Source organism: Anopheles moucheti, chromosome 2 (genome assembly GCF_943734755.1).
Source record: "Anopheles moucheti chromosome 2, idAnoMoucSN_F20_07, whole genome shotgun sequence".
NCBI classification, from domain to species: domain Eukaryota; kingdom Metazoa; phylum Arthropoda; class Insecta; order Diptera; family Culicidae; genus Anopheles; species Anopheles moucheti.
This window is the reverse complement of record NC_069140.1, coordinates 61,392,267-61,411,064: the sequence shown is the minus strand read 5'-3', so window position 1 is coordinate 61,411,064 and position 18,798 is coordinate 61,392,267. Positions and strand designations below refer to the sequence as shown.

At 37.1% G+C, this 18,798-nt stretch overlaps 1 protein-coding gene across 1 annotated transcript; it reads left to right on the top strand.

The window, feature by feature from the left end:
- The first annotated feature begins 1,527 nt into the window (after window positions 1-1,527).
- Window positions 1,528-4,081, top strand: LOC128310906 (protein sister of odd and bowel-like). Its single transcript, XM_053047658.1, has 3 exons — window positions 1,528-3,159; window positions 3,341-3,472; window positions 3,575-4,081. Exons 1-3 carry the CDS (start codon window positions 1,528-1,530, stop codon window positions 4,079-4,081), a joined length of 2,271 nt encoding a protein of 756 aa, XP_052903618.1.
- The last annotated feature ends 14,717 nt before the right edge of the window (window positions 4,082-18,798 follow it).

Genomic DNA, 18,798 nt, shown 5'->3' with positions numbered 1-18,798 from the left:
TCAATTTTAACTTTTTTTTTTCAATCAATTTTAACTAAATACGGAGAATTATGAGAAAAAAATTGAAGGCTCATCTGATCATTTTTGTGAAACGTCCATGCCAAGGGATGGATAAGTGACAGTAAATATTTCATTAGTACGTCGGTCCGTATATTGTGCAACCATGGTGGCATTAAATTGCAATATTTTTTCCTGTCATGTTATCATGCATACTCATACTATCAGCAGCTAGTAGTAGTATATCTGGATATCTGGGGAGTTCATTCATGATTTTTTCAGTGTTCTTTCAAATACTTCAGAATAAGTTGTGCAATATTTTTAACCCACAACATCAGTTTATAAAGTAATTAAAAAAAACTAAACGATGCGACCCGGTGGCATGATGGTAAAGGTGCCGGACTTTACACGAACGGACCAGGCCAAAATCCCACCCAAACCAATCCCTCGTACGCAGGACTGTCTACTCTGCTTGGGAAAATAAAGTCACAGAAGGCCAGAAATGGCTAGACCTCTTGAGGATGTTGTCCCGTTTAAGATCAAGAAGAAACGATGCGGCAATTGTTTAGCCTGTTGAGGAGGATATGCACAGTCAGTCTCTTATTCTGAAAACCAAGCAATGCTCAACCAGATTTTGCCAGTCGAATTTTGTCTGTTTTTGGAACAATGGTCACTGGGCTTCATTGTATCAATTAACCGGATAGGCTGTTTTTGTTGCAAGGAAATGGTCTTGGTGGGTTTTTTATCAGTCTTGTCGTGTGAAATACCGCCGCCTATAATCGTTTGATAATATTCGTTTACACATCATCTGCAAAAACCGTGTTTTCGGTGCAATTAGTTTTAATTTACCTATTTGGTTAATTTGTTTTTAAAACTGTGCTCTAGAGTGTGCTCATAATGATTTTTGATTATTTAAAGAAGGCATACTCTGCCTTATATGGCTTTTCAATCATTATTGACCGACCCTAATTGAGCCAAATAGTATGTTCATCATATAGATAACAGCCAGCCAGGAGTTGCATGTGAAGAAGTTGTGGATTTATTAATTTTCATTATCGACTATACAAAATTCAATGGCAGAATGATTTTAAATTATATAATTAATTTTAAGAAATCGAAACAGACAACCTGTTAGTCACAGTAGCTATTCCACGAGAGAACTGAATATTCTAATAAATATCTATCGCAAACCTGATTAAAAATCTAAAAAATAAACTGCTGTACTGCTGTGTAAATTTAGACACACTCCATCATATCGGAAAACAAACAAAATTTAACATAATCTAAACGTTATTGTTTTCTTTCAGGAGCAGTACGGATTGTTCGCCTAAATTGAGTACAAATTTTATTGCCAAAACTACTGCAGGCTGAGTTGTAAATAAAGATAAAAAGTATTGTAGCATTGCGCTTGCTGCCGTTCTCGTCTCTCAGCTGATCCATAAACGCCACAAAACGAAACGTTCCACGAACAAACGGCGTCGGAGTGTCCGTGGACAAACCCGAACGCCGTGTCCGATTTCGATAGTACCGATGTCCACTAGTGAGCCGGACTCGGCTGGATCCTCTTCACATGGACTAAGAAGGCGTACAACCCACGGTTTACTGAAGCACACGGAAGCGGCAGCTACATCTACAGCCTCTGCCTCCGAAGCAGAAGCAGCAGTAGCTGCGTTTGCTTCGATGATGGAACCACCAGCCAGTATAATCATGAAAGCCGCTGCAGCGGCGGCGGCGGCAGCTGCTAAGGTTGCCGCCGGATCTGTTACCACCAAAGAGGAGCCTGACTGTGGCGAAATGAACGATCGTGTCGCCTCCTCGGTGGATTCGAGTATGGATAGTAGCGCGCTTGCTAGCTGCCTTTCGAGTACAATCTCGTCCTTACGTGGTTCTGGTAATATTGGCACAGGAAACGGCGGTGGAGGCGGAAACATTAGTGGAGGTGATGATAATTTGTCGGATAATTCTGAATCTACCTCCGGGGCCACGACAACCACAACTACGTCGAGTGTGGCTGCAGCCCAACTGCTAGAAAATCTCAAACACAATCTCAACCACCATAGCCACAACAATAACAACACGAGTGCGATCAACAACAACAACCCACTTCACGCTAACAACAACAATGGCAACCGAAAGCTCTTTGAATGCGATGTCTGCAATATGAAGTTTTCCAACGGAGCGAACATGCGTCGACACAAGATGCGCCACACAGGTGTGAAGCCGTATGAATGCCGAGTCTGTCAAAAACGATTCTTCCGTAAAGATCACCTAGCGGAGCACTTTACGACGCACACAAAAACGCTACCTTACCACTGCCCAATATGTAATCGGGGTTTCCAGCGACAGATTGCGATGCGTGCACATTTTCAAAACGAACACGTGGGCCAGCATGATCTTGTAAAGACATGTCCTTTATGTAGCTACCGTGCAGGTACAATGAAATCGTTACGAGTGCACTTCTTCAATCGACACGGCATCGATTTGGATAATCCGGGACCAGGGACACCATCGTCACTGTTGCTTGCCCTTGATCAACACAATCCGGCTAACTTGTTACCGGCGGCCTTGGCAGCTATGAACGCGGTCAATGCCTCATTTGGTGACGGAGGTGCGGCAGCCGCTGCTGCTGCTGCAGCTGCCGATACGATGCAACGATCGATAGATAACGGCACACCGCCAATGCACTTTCTTACACCTCACGTTGAGATCTCGATGGACAATGCAGATGATGACAACAGCTTACCACTGAACTGTAGCCGCGACGGATCCGCCAGTGTAGGAGGTTCTGTTGGAAGTCAGCAAGAGTTGCAGCAAGGAAATCGAACACATAATGGAACACCTATGATACATTCAAACGGTCCCAGCCCTGGCAGCAATAATGATCGCAGCACACCGACAACGTCGTCCTCATCCGCAACGATCTCGTCTGCACTGGACATTCAAGCAATTGTGCGACCCTCTAACGGTGGGACACCAACTGTCGCATCATCTGGATCTCCGGCCGGTTCACCTCATTCGGCAGACTCGAATGCTCCTTCCAGTTCCCAATCTTCGTCCTCGTCGACGACTACCACGATGCTTCCGACACTAGTACAAAGCTCAAGGCATATTATTTTTGATAACCCTATTACACCATCGATTAGCTTAATACCTATCAAACAGGTAAGTCAAAACGGTCATCCATCATGACATGTGAGTAGCCATCTGTTTGCGTTTATCTCTTTCTAATGTGTTTGAGCGTCTTTGCTAATATGAATAATTGTACGTCGAAGATCTACATCTTATGCTCAAGCGATCCAAGCGTCTTATCCAAGATATGTTATTGCATTATTCGATACTTTAGGAACCAACAACGAACGATGAGTACAACGATATTAAACCCCGAAGCAGTAGTAGCACAGAACCACCAACCTCAAACATCAGTAATTCAACGGAATGTGTTACCCCTTCGTCTAGTTTGACTTCGCTGATCAAGGTAAAGGGCTGTATTGCTGTGTCAGGGTGTTGAATCGGGCGACTTGACTGTGCCTTTTTGTGTTACATTTTGTACAATATAAATCAAAAACGCTCATTGCAGGTATCGCCATTGAAGTCATTGTTGCGAGAAGACCTGAAACGAAGAATCTCGGCACGTGCAACAACTCGCGCCACTCGTAACGGAATGTTGGCTAATAGTTCGCCTATTCCGGCCAGCAGTCCCATTCCGAACAGTTCAAACGTTCTTACACCCGGCGCTACTCAGGAGAGTGGCAATGGAAGCAACAGTTCAAGCAGTTCTAGCAGTAGCTCCAGCAGCAGCTCCAGTAGCAGTAGCAGTACAGCTGCCATTGCTGTCGCAACTACCTCAAATGGTACCATCACCTCCACCGGGCAGGAGACTGACCTGCTACTATCTCTCACATCTAAGGCGAAGCGAAACTTACAGTGTCTATTCTGTGGCATTGAGTTCCCAGATCAGACGCTATACTTCCTGCATAAGGGATGCCACAGCGAAAGCAACCCATGGAAGTGTAATATATGTGGAGAGCAAATGAACAACGTGTACGAGTTCAACTCACATTTGCTCAGTAAAAGTCATCAATGATGTTAAGCGAGGGAAAGGGAAACAGTTTACTGGTGATGTTTCTCTTTTTCTGATCGCTTACTAAACTTTCGATACTCGTAAATCCCACAAACCGCCGTACACTGTCGAGGGCTACCTTGTATAAGAAACCTTGGTTATGGCTGGCTTCCCATCCACAATCCAAGACTAAATTCGTCTTGCAGATTTGCAAAACAGATGCTAAGATATCGTTAGGATCTACTACAATTACAAAAAAAAAACACATTTCGTCCAAGGTATTGTTGCGTGTTGTACCTTTAGCAGTGCCGTGCTACGCAGAATACGGCGGTGCGACTGCATACTGCAGCCCACACTCCTTCAGGTTTCAGAACGATAAAAGCAATAGGCAAACGAACCAATAGTAGAACGAAAAACGTGCCTACAATACCTACACGTGGTAACGAGCAGAATAGGCTCTGTTGTCGTTGTTGTGGTAGGTAAGTTCCGGCAGATTTACAGTCCGTCCAGTAGACTTTAAAGCGATGTATAAGCAAATAGTCACACGTCGCAATTCGAACAGTGGCCATGGTGTGCAGCATGAGTGTTAAGAGAAAAACTAGAAACAACTGGCTAGAAAACCCAGCTAGGAAACTGATGAAGGAATAGCTAAGTGGAAGCCACCAAGGTTCATGATTCATGATTTTCTTATTCGAAGTAGCATCGCACAGCGACGCGTCTGTGAAACATACAGATTATAGCCAAAGCACAAACTATGTGAAGCAGGAAGAGAATAGCAACTGGAGAGAAAAGTATATATACGATGGAGACGTTCTAGATCCGCTGTGTTTGCCTGCGCCGCAACGCAATCGGTTTTGTAGTTGTTACTCGCACAACACTGCAGTTGGTTTTGCAGCATCACCCATTTAAGAAACATCGAAATTGTAATCGAGTCGCAATAAGAGTCGGCTCATTTGTCATTGGGAAAGTTTGCAACACCAGTAAGCCAACTGCAGTGGTTGGTGGTTTACAGGTTTCAGGGCTTGCGATATGCATCTCACATTTTTCCAGAATGCATCCAAACATGAAACTGTTCAAGTTGGTGGGGGGAAGGGGATACGAAGGGTTACAAAATAGTATTCTTCGATATAATTCGTAAGACCACAAAGATGCAAACCGAATGATCCATAGTTGGTCAGATCGAGAGCTGAATAGCAATGATCCGAACACAAGAAACCACCATTTATGTGCTTCAGTACCACCGTTGCGCAACCGATTTCACTGTAAATGAGAAAAACACACAAAATCTACCTTTAATAATACAATATAATACTTGAGATTTAGTGTCCTCAACTTAGCTTCACTTGGCATAATGACTTTTTGTTTGATTTTGTTCGACCAAGAAGCTAGGAATGGAACTACAATATGTAAAAGTTTTTGTTTGTTGTTTGATTTTGTTAATTTCTTTATGTTCCACAATCCCAATTATCTTACATCGGCACACCTACATCACAACAACTAGAAAAACAAAACATTCAACACAATTCTATGCTTGAAAAAGTTTCCTATTCCTATGCATAAAGATTCTCTGATTGATATCTTCGAAGTGTTTGTCTAACGAGTGATTTTTTGTAGGTTTACCTACATATATATATATACACTTTTCTTTCCAACACGTATGCGCATATGTGACTGTGTTTATTAGCATGTGTGTATTATAGAATGTTATGTTTGCTGATTTTTTTCGTTTCTAAATTCCTCATATAACTTGGTTTGAGTGTTTTGCTTTTCATTCTTTCATTGCTCCTTGATCAGCTTTATTTTGTGTTAGAATTAATTTTACCTGTTTGTCTCATGTAAAAATTACTTTAACTTCTATATCAATAAACCCCTGGTGGAATAAGATAGCATAGTTTCCTGTATTTCCCTGATTTTGTTATTTGATTGGTTGGTTTATGATTAGTTCAACGACCTCTTCTATGTTGTGGGAGGAACTGCGATAGATACAGTGTTGAAATACAAAATGTAATAAAACCAATTTGTTCAAATTTTAAGGTAGGAGCACGTTGTTATACTAGCTAAAAGTTACGAAGGATGTAAACAACCGGACAGGACAAAAATACAATTATATTTATACAAAATCTTGTTGTTGTTGTTATCGAAACGTTTGAATCGAAGAGGAAAATTTTGAAAATAGATGTAAATCAAAGCACAATTGTTCCGTTTCCTTAACAATTCGAATTGCAAATCAAACCTCAGAACGGGTAAAAATTCTCCCCTGACCCTATTTAGTTGTGCTTTAACAAAATAATAAACTTACAGGAAAAAAGGAAAATTTTAACAGCATCTCTCAATTCGTGCGGCTCCCAGTTCAACTTCAGAAAATTGTTTAATGTTTAAATGTTTTATTTTGTTTTTGTCTCTTCTGTAATGGATGGTTACACGCATACAATTTCGTGGTTGCTAAATAAGATTTTTTTTTATTTCAATGTCAACAGACCTTCTGTCATAAAACCACACGTTTTAAACCTTTCATTATGGACCATTCACAGCACGGCATGAAACGTTAATTGCTCATATACGTGTACAGAAGTGTAACATTTCAACTTACTAAAACACACGAAACTTCTTACGTACTACGAAATCTAATCAATTGTATCGACAGGATTACTAAATTAAAAAATTTTGCCACCGTTTAAGGCAACTGAAAAAAGTACAACAATCTCAGAGAAAGTGAAAGAAATTTAGAGAGAAAAGGTGAATATTTTGCTAGCATTAAAAAAAAAAGCAAATGCCGAATGCAGAGCAGCTGATTGCAACAAATTTAGCTTACCTATCAGTACCTAACACAGTAAATTAATGCAAACTATAGAAGTCATGAAATAAAGTTACAAAACACATTTTCTAGCATATTTTATAGATGTTTTGAATAATGGCAACATAATTGGCTATCCCACAGTTCAATCCACGGTGAAAAGGAAAGTTCCAAAATTAGCTGGGTGTACAGGGATAATGAAACAGCAGCAGGATAGAAAATGTAAAAGCACAACAAAGTTGAATTTAAAATTTGAAATGAAGAAAATACAAGACGTAGCTCTATCCACCAGAGAAAGGAACTCTCAATGGATAACTGAACCGTTCAGACCAAGGGCATTCATTTATCACACAGATCTTGTTCAAAATCTCTTTCCTAAATATTCTGGTTTCCTCTAAATGGTTTACCCAAAAAAATGCATAGTATCTAAACCAAGGTTAAACTTGTACTTTGGCGTGTGCTACTTACAAAATTAAGGAAATTAAACGAACAATACAAAGATAAACTATATCAAACAAAGTTTGGTATGTATTGGTAAGCAGACCATACCGCATACGCATGTACCCAAAACAAGCATTATGAATGCGCTTGTACCCACTGCAACCTGTTCCAAATATGCACAACTTGGAATATTCATCTTACAAATAGTCATTCTAAACTACGATAATTGACCAGTTATTACGATTACATTCGTCTTCTTATCGCTTGATATTAACGAAAAGAAATTCAACTCACGTTAAAATTTATATCTTTACAAATGCTACACAAAATTCTGATCTAAATGGCAATGTATCTTTGCAAAATATTCAAAATTTAACAATATAGAGTTGATGATTGGCAAGTTTACGATGAATAAAAACATATTTCGTACGCACTTCTTTCTTCCATCTCACAGAACCATTCATAACTGCGTCATCCCGTGTCGAGTTCATCTTATATTATGGGCACTTTAAAAATTTTGTCACTAGAAAAGTTCAAGTATCCAGTGAAATTCTATCGATTTGAAATATTTTCAAAGGACGAACATGTAAATAACACTCAATTCGTTACACATATGTGTATCATGCACTGCAATTAAATTTAACGGTAATGTTTATAGAACAAAAACAATATATAGTTACCGCTGTGCACCGAGCTGTTAGTAATGTTTAAGGCATATAGCTTCTTCTGACCATCAATAGTTATGAATTGCGGAACTGATTATGGATGTAGCAATGACATAACACAAAGTGTAAGATGAGTACAAAACACAACAAATGTCTGTCTAAAGGTTCTCTCAACAATCCAGCGTATGCCGTGCGTTTGTAAAACACAAATTTACACGAGTTTGAATGAATCATCCCTTGCTTACAATACATACTAAAACTATTCTAGTTTCAGTAATATTCATTAACATATGTTACGAAAAGAGTCGACAGTCACATACTTCAACAAAAATTTAACAATTGATAAGCATCCAAAAGTCAAGCAAATTTCACAATTCACCAGCATAGATTCAACCACAAACATATAACTCTTCAATAGATAACAACTTTCCAACAAAGATTATAAAAACAAAACAATAGATAACGCAAATTAGTCAAAATAAAAAGGGTGCCTTTGAATGAAAACATGTAAAAATACTGAAAAACTTAATGGAAGACGGATAAGTCTAACCCATGCAAAAAAATTATCAAACCAACAACAACTTGCCTCAACAAATACCTGGTTGACTAAAAATAAATAGGATTTAGTATATAACGTCAAATCTAAAAAAAACTGAACATGCAACATGAGCCAATAGCCATCAGCCCAACAATAGAATAGGAACTAAAATGTTTAAACATAACTACGTTGATACAGAGTAAGTTTATCAAATAAATTGTATCAAAATCAAACAGGCAAAATGGGATTAATGTGCAAGTTAAGACAAAAAATGACACAAAGAGCTAATTATAGTCAAAGAAATGGTGGGTTATGAAGGAAATGAAATGTAAGTAAGATGTACTGTTGATAATGAAAACAAAAAAGTAGATAGACAAGAATATATTTCGAATTGAAAATTAAACACACATAAACCAAACTCGCAGGCAGAACAAATTAATAAAATGCATTAGTCTACCTTATAAGCGAAACGAATGGTTTTTCAATTGTAGTGCAAAGGTTGCACAGTAAGTGCATGTTGATAAATTGGACAGGAAAAAAACTATGTATTGTAGCTTAGTATAAAAATAAGGAAACGGTGTGAGAAAGGCATGAATGCTTGTGTGATACAACATCCTGGTACATGGTGAACGAAACTAAATACAATGGATGTGGCAAACGAGAAGCATATAAGGTCAAGTAAGCGTAGCAAATTTTTAACACAAATTCAGGCCTTAAAACAAAACATTAAAAAAATCAGCGTACAAGCAAATAAAACATAGCTTTCCAAAGTTCTACAAAACCTGCAAGCTAGTACCACAGTACAATTGGAAAAAATACATGCGTTTGCGTACCACAATTGTGTGTATCCATCGGAAACATGAAAATGAAATCAAATATCTCATGCCAATATACCTCGAGACATAGCAACGGAAGCATACGAACCAGTATGCATACTAATGTGAAGCAAGAATAAGCAGGAAAAGAACCGAAAGTGAGAAAAATTAAACAGGATCAAACAACCTTTTACAAAATAATATGACAGCGAAACAAAACGAATACAATATATAATCTGGCAATTTATATTACTAATTACATCTATATTTTCCTATACATTTCTCCTACACAAAAAAGTCCACACGAGCTATCAGCAAAACTAACATACATAAAAGATCTTAAAAAGACCTTTGAAGTTCCCATTAAATTATTTGGTGTTAGGTAACATTATCTAAAAACAAATAATTGAACTCCGAATATGAAACGAAACAAAAAATGCAGATTTTACAATATACCAAAATCAACCATTTGTTAGGAGTACTACAGCGCAAGAAAAATGCAGACAAATAACAACAAACACAAACGTAACTCAAACATTCCGTCTTAATGTGATTCACGGAGGATGTTGTGTGTAGATTGTAACGTGTGCAATTGTTTTCTAATTATTACAATTATTATAAATTCAACGGTTTGTTTCAAGTTAGGAATGCACGAGGTACCACGTGAAAATGCATTCTTACTGTTTTGTTTCTACATTACTGAGCTTGCTACCAACTTACCACACGATTTGGTGCCCACATTTAATGTGCATACTATTTAGTTGTTACTTTTTTGCCTTCATTACAAATGTAATTGAAGAATATACTACATACAACGACTTAATGGGAATGTGATGCATAGATAATGTAAAGATGGTGTTTATTTGTTTTCTTTCTTCGGTTTTGTTTTTTTTTATATCTGCTTCGCTGTTCTTATCTATTGTTTGCAAAAAAGCATTGCTGTACTAAGAATGGAATTGTTTTTGTTTTTTGAATGTATTGTTTTATTATTAAAACTTAATACTTTATACTGTGATTTGTTTGTTCATACTAGATCAATTAATTTCACGAGAAATATAAACGTATTCATTTTTTTGTTAGTGTGAATTGTTATGGAAATTGCCACTACTGTCGCCTGTTGGTCGGTCGGTTTCACAAATAAAAAGCAAAGTCAAGTATTTTCGTTTCGCAAGTAAGGACAAAACATGTAGCTGGCAGTGGAAAATTGGGAAGTAGAATAAGCTAGAAAGTGATAAGTTTATTTGAAAAAATAATACCGAATGCTAGATACGCGTGTGTGTGTGTTTTTTTTAATACGGTAAATATTAAATAAATTCTTAGCGAACATAAAAGTACCTAATTGAATGCTAGCTGAAACGAGTAAAAGCAAAACACAAAACCGATATATTTACAAATTACAACCAATCCCACACACTATTGCTCTTCGTTTAATGAGGTAATCGAGGAGATCATTTTGGCTATAAACCACAAATTTCTTATAGGGAGTTAAGGCAACATGTAAACAATTGTTATGCTTCATAACAGCATTAACCTACCTCAAGAGGTTATGCAGTGAGACAAACAATTTCGAATTCTATTCTACACCATTCTCAAGTACACACATGCATCCATAAACACGTTATATAAACATATAAAAATGTGACTAGTAAATACAAAAAACATCGTCGTTTATACATTCACTGCATGGAAATACTAAGAATCGAATATGATTACTATTAGACGATGGTGATGGTTAAAAAAGTAACGAATGAATTGTGAATTCAGAAACAGAATGGTAATACAAAACTACAATTATATTGACTTATTAATATAATATTAATGATATTTTCAACACCTACAATAAATAACGGTTTTTCAAACGAATATTCATTGGTTAAATTGATGAAAGAACACCTGCTCTCTTATTCCGTCTTTGCTCGAGTATGCCAATGTCGTTTGATGGCCTTCGGCCACTCGGCCTTTCGGTACGACTTGACTCCATCCAGCGAAAGTTTTTTAACTTCGTTAAACGCTCCTGAGATCACCTTATCGATTATCGGATCACATGTCTGTTGCTAGAACTCCTGCCCCTCAAGGAAAGGGTGCGAAATGCCTCTTCATCTAAACATCATCTACCCTACATACAGTAAGGGAGATAAGCTAGAGTGCAGCAATTACCGGGGAATTACTGTGTTTAATATCGCATACAAGGTATCCTCCCTAATACTATAAGATCGTCCCATTCGTAAAAGAGAAAATGAGCTAGCTTGTCTACTTTTAAATCTGGCGCAGTAGATGGCCATCCACGACTCTAAGGTGGAACCCTATTGGACCATCTTCTATAAGTTAATCCAGATCTTATGCTTATGATATAGACATCATTGGTTTAAAACTCTCCTACACTAGGATGCATTTCCTATGTCCTAATTCAGGGTTCATTCTCGAATGCGCTAGGGTGCATTCTGCTGTCTGCGAAAACTTATCTACTTAAAACTCCGGTTCCAGTACGCACATACGCCTCTCAGACATGAACTTTGTCCAAAAATGACGAAATACTCTTAGTCGCGTTCGAGAGAAAGTCGTTTTAGGTCATCTATATGTATGGAGGAGACGCGGTACCCCCATATTGATAACAAAATTATTATGCTTTATTAGTTTATAATGACAGCTCTTCGCCGTATTATCCCAAATTCAGCTGATTAAAAATAAAAATTTAACAGAAATATTCTTTACATTAATATATAACGTGTTTTTCGAGATTTTTTTGTTGTTTCGTTAGAACGGCCTGGCCGTATCGACTTATTTTACCACATAGCCGGATAGTCAGTCCTTGCTACGGGGGATTGGTCCGGTCCGTTCGTGTGAAAACCGGCTCCGTTACAATCATGCTACCGGGCCGCTCCTTTTGAAAATATTTCATGTTCGACAAATTAGAAATTTAAAATACTCATACAAAAATCTACAAATTTAATTCCATGAAATTACTACTCCGAGAAATTACTAGCACAAATGAAAACAATTGTGTTGTTGCTGTGTTGCAACTTCAAAAATATCTTCAACCGCTATAACCCGGGAAAAATCCGCGTAACTCGAATTTCCGTGTAAGTCGAATCCTGGTGAAATTCGTTCATACTACAACGTCACAGAGTCGACTTCCTTCTCTGGACTTAATTTATTAACCGAATCAGGCGTGTGTTGTTGTTATATGGATTATAGAGACTTTGATCCCTGAGGGATTCTTTCGTCTCTTAAACAAAATCAGGCGATTGTAAGAAAGAATACATTCAGTCAGAAAGAAATGTTTCATGTGACAAAAAAAGGTATTTTCATCTTTTTGCTTAGGTTTTGTGTTATAAACTAGCTCATCTGTCATTTCCAAAAACCGCGTATAAGAGGAACTACGTATCTCGGAGACGGCCTATACTGTATATCTCGGCGACTTCTTGTACATGTCCCTTTGATGATAAATATTAGTGCATAATCTTTTCTTAATTGGAGCGGTCCAGTGATGTATATGGTAGTGGCGCCGGTCTTCATACTGCAGGACCGGGACAAAATCCCATCCGGGCCAATTCCTCGTACGTAAGCGGCATAGAAGCAGTAAATTAGGTCAAAGTAAGCGAGAAGTGGCAGGCATAGACCACCTGAGGTTGTTGTGTCAGAAAGAAGAAGAATCTTTTCTTAAAGCACAGGCTTTTATTTTATGGGGTGGTTTATTATAATTTGTACCATTGAATACGTGAATTTAAACTGGACATAAGCAGCCCGCTTCTCTGTTCGATAAAAAGTACAATAGTTCTGTTCTCTTTTCTTTAGTTTCCTTTTACATCCCATCTCTTTATATCTCTCTCCCTATAGCCTTCTCCGACGTTCTGTTCTTTCTATTTTATTTGATCGGATCCGTTTCTGTACAATTTCTTCGATTACCATGTTTCTTCTATTAATTTTCGTCGTCTTATGTTAAAATCTTTTGACTCGTGATATTTCCGTGATTTTGCCGCCCGTCGTTTGTTGCCGTGTTTTAGCTTTGCAAGCATGAATTAAAAAAAAAACAAACCATTTTATTTGTAGTGCCATGCATAGCAAACCAATAAAATTTAAATCTTTTTTCGCAATTAGATTCTTTTGTTTTCCTTCATCAGTTTCACAGTTAGCACAGATTTCCAGGGAGCCATTTAACCTGGTATCCGAATATCCCGTGCAGTTCGGAAATGACAGTTCCAAAGGAAATTGCCCGAAATATGGACAACACGGATAAAAAAAGAATCAAAGTAAGATTTAAAAGGGAAAAATGCCATTAAGTTTAAAAAATACAACTGCAATTTCTTTTGCAATGATAAAACTCACCGGAAAAGTACAGGCAGTCTCCGAAATACGCGGTTCCTCTTATACGCGGATTCGGAGATACGCGGTTTTTGGAAACTTGACAGCTGAGCTAGTTTATAGCACAATTTTAAGCAAAATGGTGAAAAATTGGTCGAAAACACCTTTTATGTCACATAAAACATTTGTTTTTAACTTATTTTAATGCAATCTTTCTAAAAATCGTCTGATTCGCTGCATAAATTAAATACAGAGAAGGAAGTCGACTCTGTAACTTTGAAGTCTAAACAAAATTGCACCAGGATTCGACTTACGCGGAAATTCGAGATACACGGATTTTCATCTTTTATAGCGGTTCGCTAAAATAGCGCGTCTCGGGGAATGCCTGTACATTACAGACAGTCCCCGAGATACGCTATTATAGCGAACCGAATGTCCGCGGAAGCCGAATCTTGGTGCAATTTCGTTTTTACTTATATGTCACAGAATCGACTTCCTTCTCTGCACTTAATTTAGTCAGCCAATTATGCGACTTTTTGTAAGAATACATTAAATTAAATGAACAACAAATATTTTATATGAGAAATGAAGGTATTTTCGACCATTTTTTCCCCTTTTAGCCTAGAGTTTGTGCTATAAACTAACTCATCGGTCAAATTTCCAAAAACCGCGTATCTCAGACAGCCTGTATATATATTTATAATCCAGGCGACTTTTTGTACGAAAACACTAACAGAAATTAAAAACAAACGTTTTATATGAACAAAGAAGGTATTCTCGACAAAATTTTAACCTTTTTTGTTCACTTTTGTGTTAACATCAAAATCAGTTTTCGAAATTTGCTAAAACCGCGTATCTCGGAATCCGTGTGAAGGAGATGTGCCTATTATCCGTGTTATCCAGTTATCCGGTAATCGTCGAGATCCGGCTTGCTCCACTTCAAGTTAAATTTTTGTTCGCTTTGTAACTGACATTTCTAAACTGCATGGATAATCCGACACACGGTTAAGTAGAACATTGATATCCGATGATTAACTAAAGGACGGACTATCCTTAAGTGAATACGTTACAGACCGCAGCATCGTTTTGGTTTTTATTACCATTTTGCCCGAGACCAAGCGACTCGAGATTTTTTTTTAATAAAGAGTTTATAAGGTTAAGCTCCTTGCTTAATATAACATAACGATAATAAATTACAGTTGAGCGCCTATTAACCGGTCCGATTATCCATGCAGCTTGGAAATGACATCTCCAAAGGAAATTTGACATATTCCCTGCAACACCGTTGACGGAAGAAATAGAAGACCTAGTTTTATAAGATAAAAATAGCCCAAATTCTAAAAGAGAACAGCTGCAATTTTTTTGAGCAACAGTAAAATCCAATACAAATTTATTATACAGCAGCGCGTCGTTTACGCCAATGTTTGGAACCGAACGCTTTGGCCTTTATCGAAGTTTCCCGTATAGATAATTGTCATAGCCATATCCTTTATATTTCATATTGAAGATTTGAAACATAACTATGTTTAAGGGGTCAGAGAAAATTGCATAACTAAATTACATTGAAGATGAGTGAGCTTATTTTTTATTCCTACTATCCAGATTAACCTATTATCCGACTGAGATATATTGATGGTATATAAACGAATTTGTTGAAAATTTAAATATTGCAAACCTTGTCATAGCCATCCTTAGCCATCCAGACCATCATCACCTACAGTAAAGAGTCGAATGTGGCTGCCAAGCTCAAACCCTCCCGACAATTTGAGAGAGAATCCCATACAAAATTTTCGCTGTATTCTCGCCTTATTCTGGCTTTATTGGGAGAAACAGAATAAGGCCAAATGAACAAGGCGTGAGAGACGTCATTCATCCCGTGGTTCATTTTTCTGCTTCATTTTTCGGATGGTTTAATGATGCGCACAATGATTACAACACATTCGCAGATTTTTTTTTATATTTTCACAAATGTTATATTTATCACTTTTTATTTTAATTCACTGATATTACACGCACACATAAATTTCACCTTAATTAATTAAACACTTTTTTCGCCATACCGCGAAGTCTACTCGAGGCCTACTTTGTTGGCCTTTGTTGTTTTGGTGATGATTTTTTCCTCCAGGTTTTCGTGAAAATATCGAGACAAAACTGTAATTTAAAACAAAATTAATGAAAAGCGAGTACTCCTTTAGCGTGTTACACAAATTTACTTACTTTTTATGAAGATTTAACACAAAATGTCTTCATTTTATCGATGGCTTCACCTCGTACATCCCTCACTCCCGGAAGATGACACACAACTGAACACACTCGGCGGTGACACCAAATGTGTGTGTGTAGCGAGAAGAGGGAGAACGAGCATTTTTTACTCACGGAGTAACAAAGGCGGCATGCTAAATGAGTTACTTTGCCGGGAGGGAAGTCTCTATAAAACAACAAACAACAACGAAAACCTTATCAAAATCATTTATCCGATCTACTCATACGAGTTCCTATCTCGTGTACTACCTGTATTTTGTTTTCTTCTTCTTCTTCTTCTTCTTTTAACGAGGTTTGTCACGGTCCGGCACTAGAATCCAGCAACCTGGGTCCCTGTACTATTTCGTGATTTTGTTTACACAAATACCTCTTGATATGTGGACCGGCAACTGTGGCCATATGTCCCTATTTTCTACTTTTTGTATGATATTTCTTAGCCCTTTTGGGTTCTTTTGTGTGTTATGTTATGACGTTTGGCTTATGTGAGATTGTTTGATGTCTGTTTATATCTAGTGATGCTCTACTTCATTATTATGCTCCTTATGTTCTACTTATTAAGATTTACGTTCAGCCGTTATTTAGAATATGATTTTGTTTGTCTGAATGAATCTTAGAATTTTTTTGATTACTTCAGTTTTTTTTGCTTTCCAACTACTAATAAATGCTTCTTCTGTTGGTAGTTTTTCCTTTCTTCTTTCTAATCCGAATCTCATGCACTGAAATACTTTGTGTGTAGCTGTATCTGCACTATTGCAGGTTCTGCATAAGCCTTCGTCTGTTAATTTTAATTTGTGTAACCAATAATTGCTATAATCATGACCTGAAATTAGTCTATTGATTATTTTTATGTCTTTTGGTTCTAGTTGCATTTTGTTATGCCACATCTTTTTGCCTATGTTTCTCTGGTATTTTTCATATTTTTTTCCTTTAGTTACGCACATGTCGGTGTACCACCCATCTGCTTCTAGTATTGCCTTTTCTCGCAATATTACTGTTGCGTCTTTTGGTCTAATGAGATTATTAATTATTGGATTACTTTTCGTGCCCTTTTTTGCTAATTCGTCCGCTATTTCATTGCCCTCTATGTTTATGTGGCTGGGTATCCATTGTATTTTAGCTTCTAGATATTCACAATTATTTATAATAGAACCTACAATATCATCCGTGAATTTTTCTTTGGTGGCTTCTTGGATTATAATACAAGCAGATTGGCTGTCTGTGTATAAAATGGGGTTTTTGATTTTTTCAAGGATGGCATATTCTAGGGCTTTTTTAATGGCATACAATTCTGTTGTACATATTGATACTTCATTTTTCAGTTTGAAAGCTAATTTTTGGTCTACCTTTTTTTCTTGTATGATGTATAGTCCTATTCCACATCCATCAATGTTTTTACTACCATCAGTAAATATTGTAAGTTTCGATACATTTTCTTTTATCATTTCCATGCAAAATTGGTAAGCCAAAGTGGGATTGTAATTCTTTTTGCCTGCGGTCAAGCCAGGTACGTTAACTCTTATATCGACGTATTGATAGTTATTATTTAGGTAATTGAAATTTGTTCTTGCAATTGTTTTTAGTGTGTCTATGTTTTCCTTATAAGTTTTTTTCTATGGCAGAGAGCTTTTGTGTATGATTGCTATTTTGAAGTTTGTTTAGTAAGTGAGTATTTCTTGATGGGTAGGTTATTGTTTTAATGAGTTGTTTGGCGACTAGGAATTTGCTTCTTATTGGGAATGGAATTTCCGTAGCTATGGCATGTAGAGTGTTAATGGGGGTGGTCCTAGTGCATCCTGTTACTCTTCGTAAGGATTGGATGAGTAAGGTGTTAAAGGATTTTATTTTTGTTTTTTTGGCGTTAAGAGTAAAACCAATCCCGTATTCTAGGCTTCCACGGATTAGTGCCCTATGAAGTTGAATGGCTTTCTCAGGATCTATGTGATTCCTGTAGTTGCAAATGGTTTTTATGGCATTTAAACGTTTTGTAGCTTTGGTTTTTTGTTTTCTAGGTGTTGATGGAAGTTTAATTTGGTATCTATTGTTACTCCCAGAAATAGGTGTTCGTTTGTTTTCTGTATTCTACTTCCTGCTATGTGTAAATTCGCTATTAAATTGTCCTTTGGAAAAGTCATATATTTACACTTCTGGGTGTTAATGTCGAGGTTTAAATCTTTTAATTTTTGTGTCAGCCAGTTTATCGATCTTTGGAGAGAGATTTCTACGGTTTTTATTGTTAGTCCTGTTTCTATTATCGCAAAGTCATCTGCGTATTGGAGTATCCTAATTTTCCCCGAGTTGATCTCATGGCAACTGATGGTGTATATATTAAAAAGAGTGGGGGAGAGAACATCCCCCTGGGGAAGTCCATTTGATATTTTTCTTTTGACTGTTTGGTTATCCACTGTTATTTCTAAACATCTGTTGCGTAGAAAGCTGTGGATCCATGCTATATCATTCTGCGCTATCATCAGAGATTGCATAATACTAGTTAGTTCATTGGTTAGGACACTATTATAGGCATTTTTCACATCTATAAATACTACCCCAGTATACTTTTTTTTTCTATTGTTGTTTGTTATGGTGTTAATTAATAAGTTAATCATGTCTGTGGTTGATCTGTTTTTACGAAACCCGAAGCTGGTTTCAAGTAAGATTAGATGTTTTTCTAGTTGATCCGTTACATTCTCTAAAACTGCTGTATTAGCCACTTTTAAAATAGTTATGAGTAAGGCAATGAGTCTATAATTTATAATATCATTGAGATCTTTCCCGATTTTGCCTATTGCAATTATTTTGATTCGTTTTAGCCTGTTTGGAACCTTTCCCTCCCGGTACATGTCGTTAATTTCTTCAATAATTTTATTGACTAGTTCATTATTTAGTATGGATAATGTACCATATGTTATTCCGTCTACCCCAGGTGT

Bases quoted from the DNA above. Each gene is read 5' to 3' on its own strand.
- LOC128310906 (XM_053047658.1), top strand. From the start codon at position 1,528: ATGTCCACTAGTGAGCCGGACTCGGCTGGATCCTCTTCACATGGACTA. The intron at 3,160-3,340 runs GTAAGTCAAAAC...TCGATACTTTAG, and splicing joins GCTTAATACCTATCAAACAG to GAACCAACAACGAACGATGA. The intron at 3,473-3,574 runs GTAAAGGGCTGT...CGCTCATTGCAG, and splicing joins GTTTGACTTCGCTGATCAAG to GTATCGCCATTGAAGTCATT.